Consider the following 18,764-nt stretch of genomic DNA (forward strand, 5'->3'; position numbering starts at 1 on the left):
CCGGAGTTTCGCATCTTTCTCTGTGCGACCTTCCGCGACGGCGAGGTTGAAAGACGGCCGGATAAAGAGCGCACGCGCACGCGCACGCAGCCGATCGCCTGCACGAGTGCCTTGCCTTCCGAGTTCCCCTGTAGAGTGCCGCCTGTCGACTTATTGGGAGAGACCGGCCCGGGTAACGTATCTGCCTGCCCGCCTGTCCGTAGTCCATGACTTCGAGACCCAGGGGGCGACGGCACATCTGGCTCAAACCCGACGCGCCAATCTCGTGGGCCAGCTCTCGCTCTCGCTCCCGCTCTCTGCCACTACCATCGCCATGCCGTCAGCTAGCGCCCCCAAGCGATCCCGGCGCATAGCCTTCGACGCCGACGATCAAGATGGCCTTGTCGTTGGCGAGGCGAGCTCCAGTCTCCGAGGCGTCAGTGTAAGTCTCGCTCCCAACATCGGAGGCATGGTGCCCTGACAACCAGCTACAGCAAGGCAAGAGAGTGCGCCTTTCCGCTGGCCACAAGGCCGGCGGCCCATCGCGCGTTCGGGAGCAATCCTATGAGACTGCAGACGACGACGACGACGACGACGACGACTCGGAGGAAGAGGACGATCAGCCCATGCAGGAACCAACACCCGAGCCCGCCCTTCCGGCTGCCTCGCAGTACGAGGTCCAGCGTGACGCCAACTTCGACCACCTGAACCATGCCGAAGAGGACGACGTGCGCGCCACCCAGCGCCTGAAGAGCCGCCCCCAGCTGATCGGCGAGAACCATGCCGCCCTGAACGCCGTCATCGAGAGCATCGAGGTCTACAACTTCATGTGCCATACCCGCCTCAAGGTCGAGCTTGGCCCCTTGCTGAACTTCATTGTTGGTGAGAATGGTAGTGGCAAGAGCGCCATCTTGACGGCTATCACTCTGTGCCTTGGTGGCAAGGCCAGCTCGACAAACCGTGGTGGGAGTTTGAAGTCCTTCATCAAGGAAGGTCGCGATCATGGTAACCTTGTCGTCAAGATCAAGAACCAAGGCTCGGACGCATACAAGCCCGATCTTTTCGGGGACTCTATCATCGTTGAGCGCCACTTCAACAGGACTGGAAGCAGCGGCTTCAAACTCAAGTCCGCTGCTGGGAAAGTCATTTCGAACAAGAGGGATGCGGTCCAGGACGTCGTCGAGTACTATTGTCTCCAGGTCGATAACCCTCTCAACGTCTTGTCGCAGGACAACGCGAGGCAGTTCCTCAACTCGGCCACCCCAGCTGTCAAGTATAGGTACTTTCTACAGGGGACCCAGCTGGAAAAGCTGGATCAGGATCTCGCCATTTTCCATGAGATGATCGACGCCACAGAGGCAAAGCTGAATGGCTACAGAGACGATTTCAACCACATCAAGCGCAGCATGGAGAAGGCACAGGCATTGAAGGAGACCTTCGCCAAGACACAAGACATGCGAAGCAAGAGGAAGATATACACGAGACAGCTGGCTTGGGCACAAGTCGTGGAACAGGAAACTATGTTGCAGGAGAAGGAGAACAACATCGCCGCCTGCGATGAGGCGATTCGGCGTTCCGATGACATTGTCCAGCAAGCGGCTGAGAGGTTGGCTAAATGCGACGAGATGCTGAGTGCAGCAGCCGAGGCCGCCGAGGAATTGCGACAAGAAGGGCCTGATCTGGAGGGCAAAAAGGAGCAGGCAGCCGAAGTCTACAACAAGGCCAAGGAAGCAGTACTAAAGGTTCATCACGAGGAGCGTGAAGTTCGCGAGCAGATCAGGGCGGCTGATGCCGAAGTCAGGGATTTCATGGCAAAGATCACTGACGAGGAGAAGCGGCTCGAGGCAGCCAATGGCGGCGCTGTTGCTCAACATCAAAAGGCCCTCGATGACGCCGAGCAAGCCGTCAAGCGTGCCGAAGAGGAGGTAGATGACCACGCCAGGAAAGAAACCGAACTGAAGAAGGAGTTCGAGGAGGCCGAGAAGGTCTACCAACAAGCCGGCAGGCCGCTTGAAGCCAAGCGAAAGGAGGTTGACAACGTGGAAACCCGCATCAGAGATCTGTCTCAGAGCAAGGGCGACCCTCTAGCCCACTTCATCCCGCAGACGCGGCAGCTCTCGAAGCTCATCGCGCAGGACACAGGGTTCTCCCAGAGACCAATCGGACCGCTTGGACTACACATACAACTGCTGCGGCCCTCTTGGTCCGCTATGGTTGAGAAGGTCGTTGGTGACAACCTCGACGCGTACATCGTAGCAAATGCGAAGGACCGAGCACGACTGTCCAACCATTTTGACCGTCTCGGGGTCTCCAAGCAACCCACCATCTTCATCAGCCACCCTGGGAGATCCATCAAAACGCTAAACGAACCTGATGAGCGCTTTGACACCATTCTGAGGGTGTTGAAGTTCGACGACAATCGCGTCAGGGATCAGCTGGTGCTCACAAACCAGATCGAGCAGATACTGCTCATCGAAGACCTGGACGACGCTTGGCGCGTCATGACGGCAGACCAACGCCCAAAGAATGTGAAGCTCAGCATATCTCTCGATGCCAACAAGCGCAATGGCCAGGGAGTTTCACTGAAACTCGGCCGAGGCATTGATATTAATCAAGAACCCGTGTACCCATCCAACAAGAGGCGCATGAAGTCCGATGCAGAGGTGCAGATCAACCATCAAAAAGACATACTGGTCCAATTACAGTCAGACCTGAAAGAACTGGACTCGTCGAGGAGACTGCTGAAGCAAGCCGCCCAGAAAAGTAGCCAGTCATTGACGCTGCACAAATCCCAGGCGAAGAAGCTTGGGCAGGGAGTTATTCAAGCTCGCCTCCGGGTCGAACATGCAATGACAAAGCTGGACGAGTTCGATGGCGCCGACACGAGGCTACAAAACCTACGCGACGAACTGCGGAGGGCCGAAGACCAGAAGGACCACTATGGCCGCCAGTTTGGTGAGCTCTCTGTGGGCAGAGAAGGTCTCAACCAAGCCTCTTCTGCAGCCAAGCAGGGCTTGAGTGAAGCAAAGAAAGTCTGCGCTGATTTTGAAGCTCGAGTGCAGAAGGCACAGCATAAGATCGATCGGCTCAAACAATCAAGAAGCGGTGTGCTTATCGAAATCAACGAAGCCCATGACAATCTCGAGGTGGCAAGGGACCAGAAGACAAGGGCAGAGCGAAGTCGGGATGCCCAACAAGCTCAAGTCGAAGAGTTCATTGCCCAAGCGTCCCAGGTTTCTCCGGAACGCGTACGTATACCAGAAGGGGAGACGTACGCCAGCATTGAGAAAAAGTTCGAGGCCGTCCACAAACAGCTTACGGAGTTTGAGAAAAAACATAACAAAAGTGGGAAGGACATCGAGGACGAAGCCGCTGCCACACTTGAGAGATACGAAAAGGTCAAGAAGGAGAGGAAGATCTGCGAGGAACTTGTGCACGACATGAAGCAGGCGCTGCTTCAACGTTTAGCCAAGTACAGACACTTTCAACGGCACATATCGGCTGCGGCGCGGGCCAACTTCGAATACTTGCTCAGCGAACGAGGCTTCCGTGGTAAGTTGCTCCTGGACCATGTTGGCAAGAGACTTGGCATCGAGGTCGAGCCAGATCAGACTAGGGAGAATGTCTCGGGGCGTAATACCAAGACGCTTTCGGGTGGTGAAAAGTCGTTCTCCTCCATCTGCCTGTTGCTTGCTATCTGGGACGCCATGGGATCCCCTCTGCGCTGCCTTGACGAGTTCGACGTTTTCATGGACAACGTGAACCGTGCAATCAGCACGAGGATGTTGGTAGGTTACCCTTGAGACCTTGTTTTTCTTCCGGCGCAATTCAAGTCTGACTGACATGATCATGATTAGGTCCAAGCCGCAAGACGCTCTGTCGGAAAGCAGTTCATCCTCATCACGCCAAATGCCATCGAGTTCCAAGTGAAGCACGATAAGGATGTCAAGATAATCAGGTTAGTGCAAACAATGCTCCACTTTATCAGTTTGATACTGAAGCTGACGCACCGGTGCAGGCTTCTCGACCCTCGCCAGACACGCTTGACCGACGATTGAGTTACACGTGCGAGAGACTAGTACCTGTTTGTGTTCGTTATTTGATGATACCTATTGTGTTAAAGGGACTGTCGTGTTTTCTTAATGGCGCGATGCTCAATGGAGCATACATCATGAGGTATAAAAAAAGGGGGGGGGGGGTTCTGGCGTCAATGATAGGCCACGGCAATTCTTTGGGGGCCGCCCGGTCCGGACTGCTTTTCCACACCGGTATATCGCCATGGATTGAGAGCCTGGTACATAGGAGATGCGGCGTCATGGCAGGTTTCTCTGCATATATTTGTGGAACGCAATATACCTGAGTCGATGGCGACTGTGATTTCACATCTTCATAAAGACATCTGTGCCCTTCTGATTCCGAGTTCGTGTTCACGCCTCGAGCGCGGGCGGCAGTGCCATCTGGCGTGTGGTTAAGTGGTCTTTTTCTTTCTAGTGCGTCGCCGCTTGATTTAATCAGAACATGGGGGCCGGCCATGCTTGTTGCGAATCTGCGCTTGCCCCCCAGCATACAACATACAATATGCTACACTTGGACTTATACATGTAAAATACACAGAGACCGGGTCTATCTATTTCTCGTCGGGTCACCCCGTACTCTGGATCTCCAGTGTTATATCCTGGCGCCCTTGCTTCTGAGCACGTTGACCCCCGCCGCCGCTGTGAAGCTGACCCACTGTGCAACGTTGCCCAGCACCGCACCGACGCCCGAGCTCTCCTTCAGCCGTCTCTGCAGGAACGCCCGGGTCTCGCCGAAGCCGGGGGACCGGTCGTTCGTCATGAACAGCTCGGCCGAGGCGTAGATGGTGGAGAGGGAGGCCCGCTTCGTGTACCAGCTCGGGTCGACCGACTTGTCGCCGGACAGGTGGTAGATCTCGTCGGCCAGGAGGGCAAGCTCGTGCAGGGAGGCCGGAACGAGAGATGGCTGGGCCATGATTGCGAGAGCCTTTGTGGGATTCACATGTTAGTCTACTCGAGCAAAGATGGCGGGGCTAGCGATGGGCCCGTACCTCTTGCCAGCGGTGAATGACGTCGCGGTTCTCCTGCAGCCTCTCCCAGGTGAGGCGCTCAACCTTGGCCTCCACCGGCACCGCCTGGGCCTGCGCGGCAGCAGGGCCGCCGAAGATGCCGGCGCTCTTGGGCGCCAGCGCCTCGCGCTTCGTGACGAGGTGGTACTTGATCAGGCTGAAGGGGCCGGCGGGCAGCAGGCTCGTGCTGATGTCCAGGTAGCCGGCATCGCGGGCGCCGAGGGACAGGGCATGCTGAGTGAAGCCGTGCTCCGGGACGTGGGCGTAGGCGGCGGAGAGGATGGCCTTCTCGGCGGCGTTGAAGACGCCGGGGGGCGGCGGGTGGTCGTACGAGTGGTAGGTCCTGGGCAGAACGAAGCGGCTGCTATGAGCGCCGGCGCCGGCGGCCTGGGGAGCCCGACGCCCGGCCGCGAGCAGGCCGGCGAGTGCTCTGGAGGGTGCCATTGTCTGATGGATCTGCGCGCCCCGTCTGGGAGAGCTGCATACAGCACCACGGCACAGGCTTTCTGATGGTCGGTTTGCGGTTTATCGCGAACCGAGAATTGGGATAGCAGGAAAATTGTCGGTCCAGGCGATGCACCGCGTCCCCTCGGCCGTTCCAGGTTGGGCGTCGGGATGCTGCCCAATCGAGTTAGGCCCAGTGTCGAGATTATCTGCCCCGAGTTCAGGTTTGCGCTGGCAGCCGATCCCGTTGAGCCCCGTCAAGGCCCCGTCTGGGCTTGTCACGCCTAACTTGACTAACTGGAACCCTGGAGGCTTGGGAGCCTGGTAACTCCGAAAGTGAGTTGGGATCCTGCCTGAGTACCTAGGTACTATCCAACGTACTGTGCAACTTGTTACTATTTAACCCGCTCCGCTCCACCTCAAGCGCTCCCGTCCGTTGCCGTTTTTGCCTTGCACGCAGCATCGACATGACGAGACCCCACTACTAGCACAACTCGGGGAATTCTTCGCCAGTCTTGCTGGCTCTGGGCGGCAAGGGTTGATACATATGTGCCCGAAGGAAACAGGAAGAGCAAACGGGGTTCGACGGTGCCCTCCCGCTACGAATGCAACCCTCTGCGGAATTGGGTGTATTGTACATACACAGTAGTAAGCCCGCAAAGCAGGGCATTGAGGCTCCGTCCATGTCCAAGGATATAGGTTGGATCTACATAGGCATGTATCTACCGGTAGCGGGTTTTATCTTCTGGTTGTTTTGCGCAACCCTCCCGGCGGCCGGCGTATGGCCATAGTATACTGTAGGTCCCTCTTGCGTCTTCGTGATCACAGACTTGATGGCCGTCTAAGCCAATTCGCAGAGGGAGAGCCCAAAAGCTCTCCCCCCTGCCTCAATAGCCAGAACGGCACGGACTTGGGGTTCATGGAGTAAGCGGCCCACGTTCCCATTGGGTTGTAGTGCTATGCGTCCAAAGAAGCGAGGTACGCACGACAGTGGAGTTCATCTCGTAACTAGGAAAGGCCTCGGCAGCAACAGGGGTAGGCATGACGAGACTCACGGTGGCTATCTTCCTCATCGCGATTGGAGGGTGGCAAGTTGGCTTTCTGCTCGTCGGATTCCCGTCTTCAGGCTGTCACGTCAACTCGAAAGTACCTACTGCTTTGAGGAGGGAACATGCACGTTACCAAAGGAGTGAGTGGCAGCCTCGGGGCCAGGGATCAACTGCGTGCCGATCAACCAACTCTATTCCGGAGAGCCACTCAGGTGAACGTTCGATGACCAGGTCGATAAAAATTTGCTTGCTCATCCTGCGTTCCGGGCAGGGCGATTGCAAGCTTCTTCGGCGTGGCTTCTCTGTCGTCTGCCTGTTCTGACTTGCTGACCCAGCCAGACCCCCCCCCTGGTGCACTCATGCAGGCAAGGGAGCTAATGCAGTCCTGGCGACATTGAGCACCGGGAATAGTCCTGGGGAGCTTCTCTCATGTCGGACTCGACGATACCCAGGAAAGGGTCGGACTGCGGTGGATATCAACGAGAAACTTGACTTTCTCCAGCACTGGCTCTGATGGCACTGCCAGTGTTCAGCACGTTGCGCCTTTTCCGGCAATTTCCAAAAAGGGGACCTAGCGTTTATGAAAGGGGGTGTTCGCATACTGCGCCCATCTTTGCATTTCTTAAATAGTCATTGTTCCGTTTAGACAGCCTGGCTTCTGACTCTCGGCCCACACCGGTTACATCTGTGGCCAAACCTGAAATCGGCGGGAAACTGGCCTTACAGGTAGAGCTCCTGGACAGGCTGAACCTATCTGGTCAGCTACTAAGCAAATGTGTCCATTGAATCTCAGATACCCTCCGCCGTGCTCGCCATGCGAAGCTGATCTTTAGCAGACACCGTGCGGCTGTCCAACGCTCGACTCATAAAGCCTAGTTGGGTGACCTACATACAGTACCTTGCTGCTGTGTAACCACAAGCTGATAGAGGAATTCATGGGCAGGATGGGAATTTGCTGCAAGTCAGCGAACCCAAGCGCTCTCCTGGCGACGTCTGCCGAATCAAGAATCAAGACTGCAGATCCGGTATCCATCAGTGCGAATCTATTAGACAGGGGCGTTCCTTCATAATTGAGCAGGGCAATGACCGCCGAGCCGCGTTTCCTTCAAGACACCCCTCCTAAGATACCGAAGGTTTGCTCTCGTGTTACCTAGTTACTCTTGACAGCTAATGGTACTGGCACTGATACATCCCTTACAATATGGCCCCAGATCAAACTCATGGTACCTACATGTAGGTATAGTACATAGATATACGCTGCCTGTGTCATACCGCTACGTGTATTCATATCTGTGGGGATAGTTTACTGATCTTCTCGACATGACTGAACTACTAGACGTATCAGTGATTCGCCAAATGTCATCTCCTCCCTATAGATATGTACCGTTGGCGCGTCTCCCTGGCTTTGAATGTGACAAAGTCGGGCTCAGAACTCAACCCCTGTTTAGGCTTCGGTCCATTATGCATTCAATTATCACGGCATTTCCTAGACTCAGGGTGGTTTACTGCTCAAAATGACATGTCGTAAAATCTGATAGGCTTCACCGGCGACCACTGGAACTTCACACGAAGGATAAGGCATGCTGATAGAACTTGACCAAGTCGCTGGAGTCCTAAAGTGCTGAATGGCAAGTTGAGCGATCTACACAATGCATGGGGCCGTTAGCATTCACTAAGGGGAAATCTGACAGGGGCTGGCAAGGTGGTTTGGATACCTCGACGCAGTAAGACAGAATCTACAACAAAGGAGCTAGGCCGCCTCAGATGCGGCCACCATGATCCAGTTCCTCGGTACAACGTTGAAGATGGCGCGCGGTCTGCGGCACAGGGGCCGTTGTTCATTATATGGTATAGATTCTCGGTCATTAGACCAGGCGTGTATTGCTATCAGCCCCCCCCCCCCGACCCCACCAGGCAAGCCTCAGATCATTTTGGGCTGCTCAATTTGAGGATACTTATATCAAGGACAGTTTTCTCTACCTTTGCACTGTAGACTTTGACTTCTTGACTCTGCTTGCTTTTGGAGCGTGACAGACTGGTTACCCAAATAGCATGCGAACCCACAGCCCCTGGCTCTTCCCCATTGACGCAAGGGGCATACTCCCCTTCTACGAGGGGACACCCAAGGATAGGCAGACCGAATTCGCATATTCAGAGCCGGTCACCGTAGAGACTCCAGGACCAACACCCAATAGTCCTTGAAAGATACCCCAAAGCAGCAAGGATAGCCACAGAAGCTTTGTTGCCTTGTCCCTGACGCCAAGCAAGTCAAGCAAGGCAGCCAACGTCCGTAGCCGCCATGAATAGAATGCGCCAAACTTGTGACTTGAGGTATGGATCAAATGCCGGTGCTGGTGGGAGGTCTCTCCATTGACGGAACCGATCCGAGTCCAGGGTAGCCAGCCCACTCGTGCCTGCGCTCGACGTTGATGACGGAGTTGGCAATTGCAGCAATGATTCATAAACGCCACCTGTTCAAGTGCCAAAGGACCTGCTCCGTCAACAGTCAGAGACACACCACAATAACGATGTCTCAAACTGTGGGAAAGCCATGAGGATAACGGATCTTTGCTCTTACTGACCATTCGGCGCATACACCTTCTGCCTTGCGATCTACGTGTACAATAGCAGAACAAGATCTAGGACGTTTCCGGAATCATACCAGATGGGTTGAAGGAATATGAAAGTGAAGATCGCCCTTCTCACGCTGCAAACTCTATTCACAGTCACGGCGCTCAGAGTGTAGTGCATGTTGGCTTATACTGTACCACAGTAGCTGCACCCTGGAAGCCACAGGATCCACAGGGGATAGGGTGGAGAGCGCGCGCGTACAGACCAACAAGGCAAGCCCTCCAAACCAACCATGCATAGCCAGATTTGTGGGCAGCACCGGAAGGCGCACTATCAATCCTAGGGATCAAGGACGAAGGGAAAGGCATCCAAGCTACATAGCTAGAGCTCACTGGTGACAGAAGGTCAACCGCATCTCTCCAGAGAACCCGTCGTACGCTCCAGGGTCAGGAGCGGTGATCCACCCAGGTGCATATATAGTCAAATCACCACACCGAGGTGTTGTACCAACCAGGGCGCTTGAACGCGCCCTCGGAACGCACTTTTCTGCACCTAGGGGCGCGCTACGGTGCGAGCCTTATGCCAAAAGGTGAAGCCCAGGGGCTAAGACACAGCCGTATGCCGTACGGTGATACGGTCAACCCGGCGATAGTGCTGGCCCCATCGTATTGGATGCAGATTTTAAGATTTCGCACAGCCGAAAAGATTCTCTCACAGTCGGCAGATCGACGACCAAGCCTGTCCAAAACGCGTGCAGGCGCCTCCTCAACCGCCCAAGGGTTCCATCAAGGCCAAGGATACAACCCCGAGGCTGCATTGCACTAGGAAGGGAGGCGTACGTTGGATAGTACAGGAGATACCTCGTACAGATCAAATGGCGTTTGGCCGTACTGCATCCGTGCTCCAGTACAAACACCGTACAGTACGGCGTACCGCACCTAATGAAAGCATCGTGCTTCCCCCTACCCACTCCGTACGCCAAGGATGCCCTGGGAATATCCTCGAGCGCTGGCCTGTCGTGGATCGAAACGCCTGGTTGCCTGGGAGCTTGAGGCCGCAGCCGTGGACCAAGCTCGAAAGTGGGTGATGCATCGGCCGACGGACGCATTCGACCCAGATGGCAGATTGGGGCGGCTGGTGATCCCTGCATGCACTGCACAGCATCGCGTTGGTCGGGTTCTCATCCCGGCCTTTGCCTCTTCAGGCCGGGGGCGTCCTCTCTTTTCACCTGGCACTAAGGTAGGGATTTTGCGGGACCCGGACGGACACTCCATTGCCATTGCCCAGCACCAACGCAAACGCGCCAGGCAGCCCAGGGTCCGCCGAGGACACAGACCTGGAGGAGCTCGTCGTTTTCCCCGTCCGCGTCAGAGAAAGCCTTCCTGCGCTCGCTCCAACAGGTCAGACCAGCAGCCAAACCGACAGAGACACACGTCCAGCGCAGGTGCAGTTCGCGAACACGGCCAGCCGACCTCCAAGAGATCCCCATCTCTCCACATCGACGACGAGGTACGTACGTTGCGCCTGCTGCATGCTGCGCGCCCGCCCCATGTGCGACTTGCGCCGCAGTGTTCCCTCCCTCAATCCCTCCCTCCTTCAGCCAGCAGCTCGCCCGCCGTGGCCCCAGGACCAGCCCAGCGTCGTCGCATTGCAGACCGGCGAGGCAGGCAGGTCGACGCAGAGAGAAGTGCGTCGAGCCTGATCCGGCGCGTAGCGTCTTCTCGGCTGTGCGCCCGCCGTCTAGGTGTGTCTGTCGCGTTGCGGTCGATGCCACTGGCGTTGTTTCCTGCATCATACCAGTACCAGCCAGCCCGGCCGGCCTTGATTCTTATTAATTGCGCAGCATTGGGCTTGTGCAGTTGTACCCTTCCTTCACTCCTGGTGCTTGCTGTACCTCGATTCCCACCTGACCGTCCCCCAGATTCCACGTACTCCCTTGGATGCGACCCAAGCTGACCCCTCCATCATTACCTCCAGGCAAGAAGGAAAAAAAAAAAAAAAAAAAGAACGGCACACTCCATTTCTGACCTTGTGCCAGAGGGAAGAGAAGGGAGGAAGCAGTGAGAAAATTTCACACGAGGCCCGGTCAGGTTCTCTCCAGAGATTCACCTGAAGAAGTATACAGCCATGGGTAAGTCTTGATCCACCATTCACTCGGTCCTCAACCTCATGAACGACACACCCCCTTCTCCCTCTGTCTCATAGATAGTCAGACTCCCATCCCATCCCATCCCATCCCATCCCAACGACGTTCCCCCCGCCCATTCACCCATCCATCCACCATCCCATCCCTCCATCCCACTCGCCTGGTCACTGCATCACGCTTGCCCTACGACGGGCTGCGTCGACCAATCTCTTCCCCCAAGCTGCGTACATGTACCCAGGAGCATAAAGCAACTGCTTCCGTGACGTGTTGCGGCCTTTGCCTACCACCACCTACACACTAGACATAATTGTAACAGCCCACAACATCAACCGCGCGCTCTCTCTCTCTCTCTCCCCCTTCTCTCGCGTCTCTTGCATATCAGCTCGCTCGGCTTGTCTGTAGCCTACCTCTCTGTCGTTGGTCTCTTGTCTTTCTTCTCAGCAATTCGACACGCCCACACATCTCCTCATCGCAGTCGGTCTTCCTCCTCTCCCTCCCCCCTCTCTCTGTGTCCACCCCCCTCCCCTCGTTCGTCTTGCCGGAGTAGGTATTCGTCCTCACAGAGCCGGGCGTATGTCACATATGTACTCGGGAGCTTTAAGCAGCACCCTCCCCCACACGTCCTCCCTAGGCACTTTCCTTTCCTGATCTACCAAATCCCTTATGCACAGCGGCCCGCCGGATTGCCACGCTTTAGCCTCCTCCTCGTCCTCGTCCTCCTCCAGCTCCTCCTCTTTCCTTCATATTCACCCTCGAACCCCTCCGGCCTTCTCCGCGCACCCGCCCCTCTGTGTCTTTGTTGTCTTTCTTAACTCAAGTGCTTAACAGATCCGTCAGCCGATTCAGGAGATACCTATCGCCCGGTGAGTATGCTCTTATGGTCTCTCCACATGTCCAATTCCTTAGCACGGTGTGATCCATCATGCCAACCTGTCACCTTTTTTTTTCTTCCGCCTTGAAACAAACGCTACGGGGGCCCATTGCGACAGCATCCCAACCTCATCTCAGTTGGTGGCGTAGGCGAAACTCTATAAGCTGGGGCCAGTCGACGTGATCCCCAAGAGTTAGTCTGGCTGACGGGCAACTTAAACGTCTCCGTGCCCTGGTTCACTGCACCTCGCTAGCCTCTGAACTGCCAGTTTCTGCCACGTACGTGCCCAAAAGTTCCTGCCACGGGAAGTGGCGAGGCGGCTGGTACAGTTCTACAGCTCGAGAGGCGCAATCTCCCAGACACGCCGCGGGAAGCCTCTAGAGGCAACCACCCACGGTCTTGACCTGGACGCGCCAGTAATCCCCCGCACGTCAAGCAGCAACCCAACACAGGGCCGACCCAGCTCTGCCGGCCGCCCTCCAGCACATACCTTTCACTCGCACACATACACCTCTCACCCCTTCCACTCTCCGAGCCGACCCTACTCTGCGGGGTGCCACTAGCGCTCATGAACGACCAAGCGGCTGACACGTCACAGCGCGAGAGGTCTCGCTCCCCACGTCGAGGAAGATCTAGAAGCCCTGGACGCTCGGGTCGTCGCCGATCCTATTCTCGCAGCCGTTCCCCCAGCCGGGACAGGGACGATTACCGCAGGACGAATCGACGTTCGTCGCGCTCTCCTATGACTGGCGCCGGGGCTCCATCGGGAGGATCTGGTCAGGGTTTCGGGGGTCCGCCTCAGCGCAGCTACGAGGAGCGACAAGCTGCACGCGAACAGATGATGAGCAACATCCGAGAGACGTCCCAACAGGACCGCCGCGTCTACGTCGGCAACCTGTCCTACGACGTCAAGTGGCATCACCTCAAGGATTTCATGCGACAGGGTGGGTCATGCTCGAAGTGGGCTGTACTGTATAGGAGTGATGGCTGACGGGTGTGGATTGTTTAGCTGGAGAGGTGCTCTTTGCCGATGTTTTACTGCTTCCCAATGGAATGTCGAAGGTGGGCGTCTATACGTGATTCATGGCGTGGTTTCTTTCTTTCTGGTTCCTCCTCCCTTCTTGGTCTTGTTGGAATTGATGGATTGACGGGTGGGACATCTGTCCACGGGTCTATGTAGGGATGCGGGTAAGTCGCCAATTCACCCAAACTGGTGCCAAGCAAACCAGCGAACTAGTATGATGCTGACTGTCGTAAATAGTATTGTGGAATATGCTACGAGGGATCAAGCCCAAAATGCGGTCGCGACACTCAGCAACCAGAACCTCATGGGCAGACTCGTCTACGTCCGCGAGGTAAGCCTCCCCCCCGGCGATGGGCCTCCTACGTATCATTATCTATGCTGACTGGCGAGGACAGGATCGTGAGGCCGAGCCCCGATTCAGCGGAGCCCCCTCAGCTGCCAACCGCGGCGGCGGCGGCTTCGGCGGCGGCATGCAGGGAGGCTACGGAGGTGGTGGCTATGGCGCAGGAATGATGGGCGGCGGCGGCGGCGGCGGCGGCGGTGCCGGTCGCCAGATCTACATCTCCAACGTTTGTGAACCCCATTTCCCTCTCCACTGCTAACCTAGCCTGCGCCTCGATATTAACCCTTTCGCAGCTTCCGTACACCGTCGGCTGGCAGGACCTTAAGGATCTTTTCAGACAAGCAGGTATGATCTATCCGCAACGGTGTGCGTTGCTGTATAGGCAGTCCCTGTCCCTGTGACACTAACGTTATCCCCTCTCTCCAGCTCGCAACGGCGCCGTGATTCGCGCCGATGTACATCTTGGACAAGATGGTCGACCCAAGGGTTCCGGTATTGTCATGTTCGAGCACCCTGACGACGCGCGCAATGCCATTCAGCAATTCAACGGCTACGATTGGCAAGGTCGCCAGCTTGAGGTGCGCGAAGATCGATTCGCTGGAGGCGGTCCCGGCATGGGCGGCGGCTTCGGCGGAGGCTACGGCGGCCGCGGCGGCTTCGGTGGCCGCGGTGGCTTCGGCGGCTACGGTGGTCGAGGTGGCTTCGGTGGAGGTCGCGGAGGCTTCGGTGGCTACGGCCGAGGTGGATACGGTGGCGGCGGACCCCCTGGCGGAGCCGGCGGGCCCGGTGGATACGATGCTGGTGGTGCTCCGGCTGCGCCAAACCCGTTCACCGACTATGCCACTGCTGGCACCGACCCGAACGAGATCATCTACGTCCGCAATGTGAGTCTCATTCATACTTCTGCATGCTCGGGCCAGCCCGTTGCTAACGAGAATTACCAGCTGCCTTGGTCCACTAGCAACGAAGACCTAATCGAGCTGTTCACCACCATTGGCAAGGTCGAGCAGGCCGAGATCCAGTATGAACCCAGCGGCCGCTCCCGCGGTACTGGCGTCGTGCGGTTCGACAGCACCGCAACGGCCGAGACTGCCATCTCCAAGTTCCAAGGCTATCAGTACGGAGGCCGACCGCTTGGACTCAGCTTCGTCAAGTATCTTACACCCGGCGCCGCCGGCGGCGGGGGTGACGCCATGGACACGGACTCTCACGGGGGTTTGACGCAGGATCAGATAATGTAAGATCACGGCGGCTTCCTTTTGAGCTGCCGACAATGGCCAAACGCACCGGGATGGTATGGGAAACATTTAGCGCAGGACCCATGGAACCACCTGATACTACCGCCATCTCCTAGGACACTCTTGAGACCAGCGGGCGACAGTGTTCGCTTGGCTCATAATTCTTCATGTACTACAAATTTCCTTGACGTCACTCGTTGCATTCCGGACACCGGAAGGGGACACGGGAGTAAAGCGCCAACGGTCTTGGCGAAAAGTTCCCCGTCACACAAGAGGTATATACAAGTAGCCTGGGATGAGCGCAGGGCTTCTGCGGTCGCTTCGGTCTACTCGACGCTTCAGCGTGTGACGATCAAAAAAGTTGATCCTTCTGATTTCAGTTTGATGGGAGGGCTCACATCTGTGAGGGTTCACCGTGGAAGAAAAAAACGAGGGAATTTCGGAAGGCTTTCTACCTAGATTGATCGTGAAATAGCATCTGATTTTCTCTGGCTTGGTGGCTCGCTCGTCGACAGGCGCACGTTGAGAGGCGTTAGGGCGGGCAAAGGTGACATTGCGTAGGATTGAAATGTTTGTTACTCGGAAAACTGCAGGACCCAGCGCGGGACCACGTTGTGCTGGGGATACATGAGAGACGATCATTGCAAGCATGCACGTCTCCAGCACCGGGATGGCGTTGCGGCCGAAGTGGTGTGGGATCTACCGGCGTATGCGTGTCGTCTGATGGCTACCCATTTGTTTGGTGTTCCACCGAAATCTGCAAATACTGTTCAGGTTACACGGAGACTCAGCAGCAAGGTCCTGTACCAGATAGTAACGAAGTCTCTTCAGACCCCCCCCTGCCACCGTCCGGACGGGGACTGTGGAAATCTAGGGTCGCACCAGACCGACTGTCGGCTGAAGATGCACACGCCGATTGGTCTTGGTACGAATGGCAATTTCTCCGCTGGCCCATTGGTGGCTATCGGGATGCCTTGGAGTCGCAAGCAACGACATGATGCTCGCCAATCTGATCCACCCAGCCCGAATATGCAAGCCCCTCGCCATCCTCGCACTTTTCATGATAGGGCTTAGTGGTTAAGTTATAGACAGACTGTACAGCCTAGACCCTACCATCTGACTTACAGCGGCGCACATGTGGCCGGAACAAAATTCTAGCCATGCATCACCGCAGCAGCGGCAAGGAGCGCAGTGTCTGCCTCTAACATCTCTCCCGCCGTGCTGCTTATCCGGGGTTAAACGATCAGGGTCTAACGGGATCAGACACGCCAATACTGGACATATACCAGAAGCCCTCGGAATCATAAAGAACCTGCCACAGCATTACAGATAACCTGGGGTATGTTGGAGTTCGATAATCAAAGGCGCTCGTCGACTATACTCGACCGGAAACCTCATACTATGGACTGTATACCACCAAACTCCGGTCAGTGGAAGCGTACATGTGGAGCAGGGTGCTGGTCTATGTATGAGACGTGAGGATAAGATGTTCGGAAGACGCGAATGACAGATCCTTCCGGCACCCTCGCGTTTGGGAAACTGCAGTTGGCAGATGGCCAAGGAACCCGGAGCTTCTAGTAGCCGGCAAGCGACAGGGCGGTTTGTTTCTTGTAGCAGGCTGACCGCGGCTGTGATTGATAGTGTATGACTGGCTGAAAGCCGCCCAAGAGGGCCCCTCAGCTTCTCTGAGTGTTGTAATGCCACGGGTTGCCTTGCTTGCCTCCAGCACATTATTTCCACACAATCAACCTTGAGATGATGCATCTCCGGGCACGCCGTACTGCCTGCCAACAACACGTGAGCTACAAGACACAATCAGGCCATTTCCCAAATCAGACTGAGTCACGGTGTGTCTGCACCACCCAAAAGATGCATGTTTTCTGTCCCGGTCTACGCTTTCTCATCAGGCCAGGAGCGATGGCCTCCGGCTTGCTCGCCCTGATCATCCTTCCCGGAGACAGACCGGTCAAAGTCACGACGACGCAGGACCAGAGGGTACGAACGCAATCCGGGAAAGGAAAGGTATATCTATAGACTTCTCGTGCAACTTGATCACAGCGGCGAGTGAAACGGTACGACTAGGACAGGCCACAGCCCCCGATTCAAGGGTTTCGGTGCACGGGGAGAAAAAGTATACGTCCGGCCATTCCAGTCACTGGATTGAACTTGACCTACAGGACGCTTCAACCCACGACCATCCCGCGAAGAAGCCTTTCTCTCATTCAAATGTGTGAGCTCCACCCGTTGAAGTGCACCAACTGCAAGCGGGTCTGGACGGCATACAAGAAGCTGGCCAGCTGCGAGAGCCAGGACCCGGGTGTCGAGTGCCCGCTCAGCCTCTGCATGTGGGTGGGCAACCCCAAGAAGCCGACCAAGAGCGAGTGCGATGCCTGCCGCGAGGTCCGAGAGATGCTGGAGGAGTTTGATGAGGATAACCAGTAGCCGAGGAGGGATACAAGAGGAGGATCAGATCTCAACGTCGAACATGGGGGTGAAAACTAAGAGAAGGTAAGGGATTGGGGGCTGCTGAGTGGCAAGTGGCGCAATACATTTACAGGTGCTAGGGAGCAAATTGAACTTTTGAATTCCAACTTTTGAATTCCTTGGGAGCTATGATGTTTAGGGTCGACGGAGTTGCAAGAGGCTCCCTGACCCTGCTACTGCTTCCTAGGTCTCGGCTAGGTCTCGGCTGGCCTTTGCGTGAGTTAGATCTAGCTCGTATAGGCCGACCTCGACTCGAGGCCCAGACGAGGCGTTCAACGAGGCATGCATCTCGACGGGCGAGACGTACTCCAGTCTCGCTTGGCTCTTTACAAAGCGTAAAGAGACGTACCCGCCATATTGCCTCCCACGCTGCCGCTGCCTGGCCCATGCAGCACCTTATCCTCCGAATACCCCAGACCTAGCAGCAGGCAGAGTGAAATTCCCGGGGTCCACTGGATGGTGAAACTTGGCCGAACACGATCAGGCAGCAGGTGCGGCCGTGGTCTTCTTCTTCTTGGCCTTGCCCTTGCGCTTGCTCCTGTCCCTGGGCTTCAGGGTGGTCATGCTGGCCTTGCAGACGTCGGCGTAGCGGGCGAAGAAGGCGGGTAGGGCATCAGGCTCGACGACGGTGGACAGCTTGACCTTGAGCTTCTCCTTGCGCTTCTCCTTGGACTTGCCGTTGGTGGCCCTGATGAGGATGGGCAGGGGCTGCGGGGGGTGCAGCTCGGGGATGACGGCGTCGGTGGTGGCCTCGGGAATGGGCTGCTTGTAGGACACTGCGCGAGGGGGTCAGGGACGAGGCCCGAAGTTCTAGAGAGCAGCGGGGCATATGGCCATATGTCTCTGTGTCTACATGCCTAGAATATGGCTACAGGGCAGAGAGAGAGGCAGCAGCAGAAAGGGGGGAGGGGGGTTAGGGGCCGTACATCGCTTCTGGGTCAGGTAGATGGCGCCGTGGTCTTTGCCCTTGCGGCCGTCGAAGAGCTCCTGGAGCTTGACGAAGAACTGGTGGACACCGGGGGTTGTCAGTGATGGGGACAGACAGTCAGGAGCGGTCGGCTGCCGAGGCTTACCTCGTCATTGCTGAGGTGCCCCATTGCGACAGTATACCATCCCTTGCGGGTTTGGGTCGTGATGGTGCAATGTAATCAGAATGTCTGCGTCGGTTCGTTGGTCGTCAGTTTTCGAGTGTGGGGTGGGGTGGGGAGGGGGGATCGCTGTCGAGGCTGTCGTCGGTCGTCGCTCGTCGCTCGTCGCTCGTCGGTCGGCCTGTCCGTCCTGCCTGTCTCGTCCGGGCACGAAAATGCCCCGCAGAAGGTCAGAATATTCCAGGTTGCCTGCAGGTGGGCCATGGGCGCCAGGAAAATAAGTGGGCTCCCGCTGTGGGGTGGGCGCTGGGGCGCTGGGCCTACTGGAAAAAATATAATAAAATAAAATAAAATAAAATAAAAACTAAAAAACTGGTTACTAACTACCTAGGTACACCCCAAGAAAGCAAGCTCCTGGTAAGTTGGAGAGAGGGTCCAATAAAT

General features: G+C 56.4%; 5 protein-coding genes across 5 annotated transcripts; 3 read left to right on the top strand and 2 right to left on the bottom strand.

Moving 5' to 3' along the window:
• Positions 1 to 313: 313 nt before the first annotated feature.
• Positions 314 to 4,037, top strand: JN550_013206 (uncharacterized protein; the record flags this gene model as incomplete). The annotated part of the gene is made up of 4 exons (XM_049311767.1): positions 314 to 421; positions 474 to 3,767; positions 3,837 to 3,937; positions 3,998 to 4,037. The coding sequence occupies 4 exons, from the start codon at positions 314 to 316 to the stop codon at positions 4,035 to 4,037; spliced, it is 3,543 nt and encodes a 1,180-aa protein (XP_049164806.1).
• A 610-nt stretch (positions 4,038 to 4,647) lies between these two features.
• JN550_013207 (uncharacterized protein) lies at positions 4,648 to 5,506 on the bottom strand (the record flags this gene model as incomplete). Its single annotated transcript, XM_049311768.1, has 2 exons — positions 4,648 to 4,980; positions 5,045 to 5,506. 2 exons carry the CDS (start codon positions 5,504 to 5,506, stop codon positions 4,648 to 4,650), a joined length of 795 nt encoding a protein of 264 aa, XP_049164807.1.
• A 7,205-nt stretch (positions 5,507 to 12,711) lies between these two features.
• JN550_013208 (uncharacterized protein) lies at positions 12,712 to 14,751 on the top strand (the record flags this gene model as incomplete). Its single annotated transcript, XM_049311769.1, has 7 exons — positions 12,712 to 13,087; positions 13,153 to 13,219; positions 13,405 to 13,498; positions 13,563 to 13,736; positions 13,804 to 13,855; positions 13,937 to 14,394; positions 14,455 to 14,751. The coding sequence occupies 7 exons, from the start codon at positions 12,712 to 12,714 to the stop codon at positions 14,749 to 14,751; spliced, it is 1,518 nt and encodes a 505-aa protein (XP_049164808.1).
• Positions 14,752 to 16,974: 2,223 nt separating this feature from the next.
• Positions 16,975 to 17,190, top strand: JN550_013209 (uncharacterized protein; the record flags this gene model as incomplete). Its single annotated transcript, XM_049311771.1, has 1 exon — positions 16,975 to 17,190. One exon carries the CDS (start codon positions 16,975 to 16,977, stop codon positions 17,188 to 17,190), a length of 216 nt encoding a protein of 71 aa, XP_049164809.1.
• A 522-nt stretch (positions 17,191 to 17,712) lies between these two features.
• JN550_013210 (uncharacterized protein) lies at positions 17,713 to 18,329 on the bottom strand (the record flags this gene model as incomplete). Its single annotated transcript, XM_049311772.1, has 3 exons — positions 17,713 to 18,008; positions 18,159 to 18,237; positions 18,306 to 18,329. 3 exons carry the CDS (start codon positions 18,327 to 18,329, stop codon positions 17,713 to 17,715), a joined length of 399 nt encoding a protein of 132 aa, XP_049164810.1.
• Between the last annotated feature and the right edge of the window lie 435 nt (positions 18,330 to 18,764).

The sequence above is a fragment of the Neoarthrinium moseri genome, assembly GCF_022829205.1.
Source record: "Neoarthrinium moseri strain CBS 164.80 chromosome Unknown scaffold107_Wmoseri_CBS_16480, whole genome shotgun sequence".
Classification (NCBI taxonomy): domain Eukaryota; kingdom Fungi; phylum Ascomycota; class Sordariomycetes; order Amphisphaeriales; family Apiosporaceae; genus Neoarthrinium; species Neoarthrinium moseri.